Source organism: Saccopteryx leptura, chromosome 6, assembly GCF_036850995.1.
Source record: "Saccopteryx leptura isolate mSacLep1 chromosome 6, mSacLep1_pri_phased_curated, whole genome shotgun sequence".
NCBI lineage: Eukaryota > Metazoa > Chordata > Mammalia > Chiroptera > Emballonuridae > Saccopteryx > Saccopteryx leptura.
In genome coordinates, this window is record NC_089508.1 from 157,448,697 (window position 1) to 157,458,390 (window position 9,694).

General features: G+C 47.9%; 1 protein-coding gene across 1 annotated transcript; it reads right to left on the reverse strand.

Moving 5' to 3' along the window:
- Window positions 1-8,531: 8,531 nt before the first annotated feature.
- Window positions 8,532-9,257, reverse strand: NEUROG1 (neurogenin 1). Its single transcript, XM_066344196.1, has one exon. The coding sequence runs from the start codon at window positions 9,255-9,257 to the stop codon at window positions 8,532-8,534; it is 726 nt and encodes a 241-aa protein (XP_066200293.1).
- Window positions 9,258-9,694: the final 437 nt, after the last annotated feature.

Sequence of the window (9,694 nt, forward strand, 5' to 3'; positions counted from 1 at the left end):
CTTCACTGAAAAAACATAGAGTGACTGAAAGGATAAAAAGAACAAGACCTTTACATATGCTGCCTACATGAGACTCCAGATTAAAAGACACATATAGACAGAAAGTAAAGGGATAGAAAAGATATTTTACGAAAATGGAAACAAAAAAACGCTGGGACAGCAATACTTATATCAGAAAAAATAGACTTTAAAACAAAGGCTATAACAAGAGATAAAGAAGGATCCAGCAATTAACACTTCTGGATGTTTATCTAAAGAAAACAAAACACTAATTTGAAAAGATATATACACCCTTATATTCACTGTTGCATTATTTATAATGGCCAAGATATGGAAACAACCTAGGTGTTCATCAATAGATGAATGGATAAAGAAGTGGATGCACACATACAAACACCAGAACATTACTCAGCCATGAAAAAGAATTAAATCTTGCCATTTGTGACAATATGGACAGATCTAGAGGGCACTGTGCTAAGTTCAGTAAGTCAGTGAAAGACAAACACTATCATTTCACTTATGTGTGGAATCTAAAAAAAAATGAAACAAATGAACAAACAGACTCATAGACATAGAAAAATGAATAGTTTCTAAAGGGTTGAATAGTTGGGGTATAGGCAAAAAGGTGAAGGGGATTAAGAAGCACAGACTTAATATTGTAACATGTCATGGGGATGTAAAGTAGCTCATTGGGAATGAAGTCAATAATATCACAATAACTTTGCATGGTGAAAAAAATAAGATAAATTTTATTCCTGGATATGCCTCTTCTGTTGTCATGCAATTAATATGGAGAGACAGTGGTCAATCTAGTCAGAGCTGAGCTTGATTTGTGTTTTCTTGTTACCTTCAGTGTATCAGACTTCCAATTTCTTCAACAATGGGCTGTTGGTACTTTATTGAGGGGCGTGCCAGCGGATTTCTCTCAGTGCTCCTGTTCACCCTCAGGTTTCAGCCATTCTTACCTGCCTGTGCCTCAGAGGGGCATCTCTCTCCGTGCCCTTGCTTCTCACCAGTACTAGACTGATGTTGTTTGTTACTCAATGCTAGGTTTGTAAAGAGGGTCCAGCCTTAGTCTTTGGCAAGCCCTGTGCATCTTGAATTCCTGGGTGGGGAATTTCCATCTCTTCATCTTCCAAACTCTGCCTTGCATCTGTGGTTGTTCTTGGGAAGGAGTTTCTTGTTCCTTACCCCCTGCAGTAGCAGACTCTGCTTAGTCTTGGTGTGGGATCCTGGCTCTTCCCCCAGAAGAGAGGGGGTTTTGCTTTGTATCTTCTTCACCAGCAATTGATTTTTGCCTTTGTCCTGAGGTTGAGGCAGTTTCCTACCCCTCTACCAGAAATAGGTGGGTTTGGCTTCTATTTCTCCCTAAAAGCAATAGATCTTTGTATCCAATGGAAGATAGTGCCCTTCTTTGGTGGCCTGCTGCTTTTGCTTTGATGATAGTGTATCTGGGAAAGTGAGTGGGGTTGCGCCCATCCCCAAGCAGCCATCATCTCAGGGTAACCTTACCACCGAGGAGAATCCCTCCGGTCTTTTGCCCTGGCCTAATTGTTCTTGTAATGCCCATGGATATGAGCTTGTGAGTGGGTGTGAGGTCTTCTATTCCAAACTGACATTTTAGTTCACATTTGGTTTTTAAGATTTTATTAAGGGTTTAGCCAATTTCTTCTTACCTGCTTGTATGACAGCCACTTTTCCCCCGTGCTGTGCCCAGGGTGGAACAGTTCACGTGCTCTGTCTCTCCTTGGAGGGGCTTTCCTGTCTTATAATTCACTTTATTTAATTGCCTTGTGACCTCACATCTCTGATTAGCTGAAGAAAAGTTATGATTTTGTGGATTTATGGATTTTTCTCATTTTTAGACTAGGAGTGATGTTCTTTGTAGCTATCTACCTTCCACACGAAAGTGCAGACTCCCACCATTGTCATTAAGGTGTGGTCCCAGAAGTAGCTTGCAACATTTTCACTCATGATCCAGTGAAGAGAACCCAGTCACAGGATCATGCTTAACTGCAAAGAATTCTGGGAAATGTAGTATTGTCATGTGCTTAGGAAGAAGGATGGATTTTAGTGAATAGTCTGCAATTTATGTTATCAGGTGTCTAACTAATGAAATCTAAAATGACTCTGGGCTTGGAGCAATTGAGTGTCACTGAAAAACAGCAGTGAGGTTTACTGGCCTTCTCCTTGGTGTTAGACTTGTTGAGATGGTAAGAAATCTGAATGGAGAGAGACCTAGGACCTCGTGTGTATGCCATGAGCATAGTGTGCCATGTTCATGGTGGGGGGGCGGTCCTCTCCAGGTCTGTGCACATCTGGGCTCCAACTCCACTGGGGTCACCTGAGGAACAGGCTGGATCTTGTGGGAGGCACAATGCCTTGTAAGCCCTTGGGTTCTTAATCCTGCTGTGTATATTATATAAATATCTATGCAACTTTTTTTTTTTTGTGTGTGTGTGTGTGTGTGTGTGCGCGCGCAACTTTTTAAAGAATACAAATGGCAAAGCTTCACTCTAGATATTGTGAAGGAAGACTTTTGAAGGTGAGACTCCTGAATCTAGTTTTTTGAAGAAATGTTTCCTGGATGTACAGTAGCTTTGGGCACTTCAAGGCTAGACTGTGGTGGAAACAAAAGCAAGATGATGAATTCTGTTGGCTGTTTTCCTGAGGGGATCCCCTGGTGTGGTCTGCAGGGTTATGCCTTCTTCCTTCAGGAAGAATGGCTAAGATGAGCAGAAAGACTGAATTAAACTAACACATCCTCTTTGGCCTGGGCCACCTTCAAACTGTCCCAGAAAGACTGAGGGCCACTGGTGATTTCCAGTGAGTCTGTGAACTGCCTGAAAGGAGCCTCACAGGTGAAGGATGCAGCGTAGGCTCTGGGGGCATGTAGAGGACTCAGGCATGTGTCTTGGGCTTTCACAGTCCAAAGTCCCTCAGAAACTGGCATGTTCACAGTGTGGGCAGTGATCAGGAGAGTGACTGGAAGGATAGGAGCCCAGAGAAGTACAGAATGACTAAGTTGGCTTAGGATGTCTGAGAAGGCTTCATAGAAGAGGTCCCATTGGAGCTGCAGTATGAGAGATTGGTAGCCAGATAGGGGGCAAGTGGGTAGAAAGACACATAGCCATAAAGGGCCCTGTTGTGTTTGGGGAATGATGAGAGTCAGCCCTGGGTTTTTGGTACAGAATGTGTTTATCAGGTTTCTTTGAGTAGTAGCTATGAATGGATCCAAGATCTGGCCTATCTTGTGTTTTTGTTCTCTCAGAAGCAAACCCTATGACAAAGATTTGAACTGGTTTTTCTTATTTGGGGACTGAAGCTGAAAGGATGGCCACTTTCTCAGTCATGCTGCCTTCATGCAGGAAACAGTACAAATTGTACACGCGCAATGACAGCTTCTGCACGGGTGTGCTTTAGTCCATGTTTACTCACATTGGCCAGAGCCAGTTACATAACCAAGCCCAAAGTCAATAGGATAGGATGCACCAATTACAGGAAAGTATGAAGAAAGTAAGGAGGGACCCAGTAATTATGAACAAATAGTACAACCTGCCCAGCTCATATGTTGAGAGTACAATAGGTATCCAGGTTGTGTTGAAGTGAGTTTAACATCACAGCACCAAGCAGCATATTATTAAGGGCAAACTGCAGTTCTTTATATAGAACAAAGATAAAATTTGAGTTGACAAAGCAGTGATGTCCTCTGGCTCCTTTCTTGTACTTGCATCTCAATGACTTGAGGCCACCTTGGCATACGCTAGGTGCTCATTATCCCATACTCTCAAGGATGGAAGTAAATGAATTGGTTAGTGGCATAGTGTGCTTCACGGGAATAAGAGTGACCTCAGCAGGCAGTCAGTACTGGCATCTAATTGCTGCCAGAAAGTATGGCATAAGCTCAGCCATCTGAAACCCCAGTGTTTAGTTTTGGCATTCTGATACCAGGGTTGCCTGGCACTTCGCCATCAGCCCAGTGGACAGCACATAAGCTCAGTGCTAGAGTGGAGTGTTTGTCCTGAGCCATCCCAGGAAGTGACAGCTCCAAAAGTACCCTGCGCTTATTCTTGGTTTATGGGTGATGCAGGCAACTGGTGAAAGTTGGCAAGAGCACCTTTCAGGCTCCAGTCTTCACCGTTAGGCTCTTTGGTGCGGAACTTCAGAGCCTGACTTCCCTGCTTGGACTAGGCTGAAGCAATCCCAAAAATCTTTTCTAAAGAAAGTCTAGGCTTGGGCCCTGGCTGGTTGGCACAGTGGTAAAGCATCAACCCAGTGTACGGAAGTTCCAGGTTTGATTCCCAGTTAGGGCACACAGGAGAAGTGATCATCTGCTTCTTTACCCCTCCCGCTCTCCCTTCTCTCTCTACACCCCCCCTCCTCCAGCAGCCATGGCTAGACTGATTCGAGCACATCAGCCCTGGGTGATGTGGAGGCTTCACCTCAGGTGCTAGGAATAGCTTGGTTGCAAGCATGGCCCCAGATGGGCAGAGCATCAGCCCAGACGGGGGTTGCTGGGTGGATCCTGGTCAGGGCACATGTGGGAGTCTGTCACTCTATCTCTCCTCCTCTCATTTAAAATATAAATAAATAAAATAAAAAGAGAGTGTAGGCTTGGTAAGATGCTAGCCTGGTAGACAGAAACAGTGATACCCCAGGGTCTTAGAGAACTTACCCCAAACCCTCTACAGGCTACCTCTACCTCAGTGGGGGAAAGGCACGTTCAAGTGACTCAACCTTGCCTCTAGACAGGGCTGCTAGATAAGGTTATACAGATTGTGCCCTTTCCACAGCCCTCAAGGGCAGTGGGGGAGGGGAGGAGAACCTCCATCACCCTGCTGCGCAGCTTGGCATGGGGCTGGCACATTGGGAAGAATTCAGCCAAAGTTCCCGTATGGAAACTGTGCCTTGCCTGTAGCTATAGTTAAGCTTACTTCTGGATCAGGCTGGGCTCAGGAAGCTAAGCGTGCGGCCCATGATGCTTTTTTAGCTGTACTTCATTTCTCTATTAATTTGAAAAACAAAAAAATAAAAATATAAGTTAATTCACATCATTTCTGATTTCAACCCTCAAATTACCTTGAGAAAAAAGCCCAAAGTCCTTATAGTAGTTAACAAAGCTCGCTGTGATTTGCACAGCCCCACCTATCTCCATTCTTGTCCTCCTCATGCCCTCTCTTCCAGTCATGTCAGCCTCCTCATCCTTCTCACATAGGGGGCATGGCCAGGGCTTACCACTCTCCAGGACTGCTCCCTGGGGTGCTTCCCTGGAGGCACTGCCCTGGCTTGCTCATTTCTCTGGGCCTCTGAGCCTCTGCTCAGATGTCACCTCATGCAAAACCCTTCCCTGACCATCTTTTCTAAAAGAGGAACCTCCCTCCCACCCTGGCATTCCATCGTCCCCTATATTACTTTATTATTTTTTTAACCTTCAGTGGGGTTAAAAAAGTTGTCTTTCCCCACTGACATGTAAGCTCCTTTTGGGTGAACTTGGTCTTGGTCACCCCAGTGCCTGGAATGGTGCTCTGGATATAGCAGGGATTGAACAAGATCATTAAAGAAGTGAGAGACCGAGAGAATGCTTCATTTCACTGCGTCCCAGTCTTCACTGTCCCAGTTCCTCAAAGGCTTGCAAGCACTGTGTCAGATAGACATGTTACACCAGGACAGAAGCAAATAAAGAGATCAGGGTAGAGGATAAATAAACCTTCCTAAGTGCCTGATAATTCCTCGGTGAAGATCCTGTTGAGGAAGTGAAATGGCTGTCAGCAGGAAGTTTGGTGCTTTCTAACTGATTAGAATACTCCAGTAACCCCCAGACTGCCTTCACAGACATCAGTGGATAAACAGAGTTTCCTGCAGGAATAAAGAAACCTCTGAGCTGAGGATCAGCATTTTTAATCACCTGTCTTCTTCTTTTTGGGAGCTCCAAGGGCTGCACATGCATACTTGCTTCCTGGGAAGAACAGTATTAACCAGCAAGCTATGCTGTTAAAGATGCTTCTTTAGATGGAAGGTGCTCTGTACCCTGAGTTGTTAGTCTAGTTTGGCAACAAAGTTTGGAATATGGTTTGCTCTTCTTCAGTACCAGGGGTGGTAATGTTTTCAGTTTTCAGAGCTGGCTGTGTGTGGTTGTATGAGACAAAGCTCTGACTGCAGCCATGAGCTTCAGGGGTGTTTGCAGTGTTTGTCTATGGCTGGTTTCCCAGGGATTTTTGGACCATGATAAACGTAATGGGCCGTTTTCTTCCTCTAGCCTACACATGTACACCGATGCCATGGCTGAGCAGAGTCTCCACTGGCGACCTGTCCTTCTTGCAGCCCTTTAGAAAGCTGGAGATAGTAATTTCCAAGCATTCTATGCACAGAGAGCAGAAAATCTGATGCAGACCATTGTGTCTTTTGCTACAGACAATAAAACGGGACCCTAGGCAGGGTCATTCAAGAGATACGACTTTTTCCTTGGAGCTTCTAGCAGAAGCAGCTCTGGTCTGAGCCCTCACAACTTCTGAAACTTTTCTTGGACAACTCTTTGTATCTGCTCTGAGGGCTGCTAGAGAAGGTATCCAACTTTCCAGAACCTTTCAAAAAGGAGCATTTTTATCTGAAAGAGGGCTCCTTGTCCATGGCTGGACTTAGTGATGACTGCTGGGCGCCCAGCATATGAATCTGTGGATCCAACTCATCAGGACTTGTGTGTGAGGAGGGAAACTGCTTCCACAAGAGAAAATGTTACTAGTGGCCTTACTTCTCGCATTCTGCTTTTATTCAACCCCTAAATAGATATGATTTCTCTAACACTATAGAATACTATTTTCCTAAATTCATTTCTACTTTCTCTGGCTAAATAATTATATTCATGAAAAGGAGTAAAGCGGAGGGGGAAAGTTTTGGTCTTGATGTGGAGTAACTTGTGAGCTGGGGAAAAAGGCAGTAACAGCATTTTTGGAACTATCTCTTGCAAGTATCCACATTCTGAAATTTAAAACAAAAGCCACTACTGGCCAGCACCGTTAGCTAATTGTCACACAACAGAGAAACACACTGCAGCCAGAAAAAATCTGAGTTTGGCTGGCTGATTTCTCTGGCAGCAAATGAAAGCTTTGGCTGTTGCCCCTGAGGACTGGCTGAGCAAGCCAGGACTGAGCCCACTGCAGGTCCCCCCTCCTCCACTGTGGGCACAGCATGTGTGTGTTGTGAGAGGGGCGGTGCAGGCACCCTAACTCACAATTTTAGGCAGCTGCACACCTCACCCAGGGACACCACACCAGCGTAATTCACCCCACACCTCACAGTCAGGGTGATCCCAGCCTCAATGGACAACAATTTGGAGGCATTGTTTACAAATCAATTTCCCCCTCTAAATAGCCTGTTATAAGAGTGGACCCTTCTGCTTGCCCAGTCTGGGCCCACCTGTCACTGGGACTTCCTAGCCAGTGGTCACACTGTATTGATCTTTTTAATCCTCCTCTCTTTGAAACACAGAGCCAGCTGATGTGGAGTTCCTCAAAAGAAAGGCTCTCCCACCGCCCTACCTCTACAGGTAGCTGCATATCCGGGGCTAATTCTCCACTAAAAAGTCTTAATTGGCTTATGGGGAGCCTGAAAGATCTCCCTGTGTTTACAAGGTGAAAGGAAATGATGGATCACAAATGCCCTGGTCTTTATCCAGTTCTTGGTGGAAATCAGGTGTATTTTATTTTTTAATTGTTTTTGAAACAGGACTGGAGGATTTGAAAGTAGGGGGAATAGTGTTTTACTTCAGTGGTTGAATGGCCAGGGAAAGGGAAGAAAGGCCCCAGAGAGACATCAACATTAGGCAAGAATCTTGGTGACTTAGTTTTTATTTACATGAAACTTCTGCAGTACAAAAATGTAAACTTTAATAGCTTGTTATAATAGAATAAACTCTTTATGTACAAAAATACATTTTCATATGAATGAAGCATCTTGAATAAATTAAAGTACTTTCCAGCCCAGTGTCTGAATAGCTACGCAAGAGTCTCCGGTTCTTCCTAGAGCAAGCCTGCAGTGGTGGGGGTGGGGATCCATAATGCATGAAGCCCACTCCTTGTCTCTCCTTTTTAAGCCTTTTCATTGTATTGTCAGCCGGCTCAAACCGAATTTTCATGCTCGTTTTTCTTCATTAGAGTTCTACAAATTGTAAAATTGACTTTTCACCTCGTCTTCAGGGGCTGATCTGTCCTTTTTCTAAATCACACTGAAGTGGTGGCTGGGGTCAGCTCTGAGCCAGCCACAAAGGAGGTTTTGTGGAGTTGAGAAAGTGCAAAAGGAAAGGCTGTCTGGGGGCGGGCAGAAGGGGGCCGGGGCTAAGGGCTGGAGAAACAGACCAAGGGGCAGCCACAGCGAGGGTGCAGTGACCTAACAAGTGACTCAGGTATCCCTCATCCCTTTAAAGCGCCCGCTTCCTCCCTCCGCTAGGACTGGGGGTCCCGAAGCCGCATCTGGGGCTCCATCTACTACTGCCTGTTGCCTGGGGTAGGAGGAAAGTAACGGTGTCCGCAAAGGGCCTAGTGGTAAGGGATGAAACAGGGTTTTGTATGGAGCAAGTCTTTGGGGAGGCCGGGGAAGGAGAAAAGGGGGTCGCCGAGACCATAGGAGAAGTCTTCGGAGTCGGCGGGGCTACTGGGGTCAGAAAGTGGCGAGGAGGCAGCGTCGGAGGGGGAAGCAGCGGCACCGGAGCCCCAGGACTCGGCATCGCTGGCGGGGCTTGGAGGCCCGGGCAGGCAGGGGGCGCACTGCTGTGGCAGAAGGCGCTCCCGGGCACCGCCCCCGGGCAGCCCCTGGTCGGCCAGACGTAGAGTCTCGGCCAGAGCCCAGATGTAGTTGTACGCGAAGCGCAGCGTCTCGATCTTGGTGAGCTTGGTGTCGTCGGGGAAGGAGGGCAGCACGCTGCGCAACGCGTCCAGCGCCGCGTTTAAGTTGTGCATGCGGTTGCGCTCGCGGTCGTTGGCCTTGACGCGCCGGCTCCTGCGAAGTGAGTGCAGCAGAGCCTCGGAGCGCACGCGTGCACGGCCCCTGCGCCGCCGCCGCTCCTGTTCGTCGTCCTGTGCCCGGGGAGTCTCGGACGTCCCGGGAATCCCGGGTGCGCCCCTGCGGGCCGGCACCAGCGACCCCGAGGCAGAAGCTGATGGTTGGAGCCTGGCACAGTCCTCCTCGTCGGTGAGGAAGCCGGACAGGTCACTGCTGCTGGCGCAGTCGAGGTCTGAAAGGCAGGTCTCCAGCGGGGCTGGCATCGCTGCGTCGGGCAGGACCGACGGACAGACAAAAGAGCGCTTAAAGGGCAGGAGCCTGGGTTGAGGGCAGGGCCGCCGGGGCGCACTTACTTTCCGAACGGCCCGGGCTTACTCTGTGCCCGCTGCGGGCACGAAGGCCTGGAAGGGCGCAAGGGCACACGGGGAACTTGGCCTCTCCTCCTCGCCTCGCCTGCAGGGGCCACGCTCCAGACGGTCTCCCGAGTGATCTCGCCGGCAATCAGATCAGCTCGTGTGAGTACCGAGTGTGGCACACGACCAGCCTCAGGACCCCTTAAGTACCCGGCACAACAATGGGCGCCCCCCTCCTTGGCCACCTCCGCCCCCGAGGCAGCCCCCGTGAATGGAGCGAGGCGGCAGGTCAGCCCCGTGCGGGGCCTGGATATTTGCATAATTTATGCTCGCGGGGGGCCGCCTCT

Excerpts from the sequence above, each read along its gene's own strand:
- NEUROG1 (XM_066344196.1), bottom strand. The coding sequence starts at position 9,257 with ATGCCAGCCCCGCTGGAGACCTGCCTTTCAGACCTCGACTGCGCCAGC.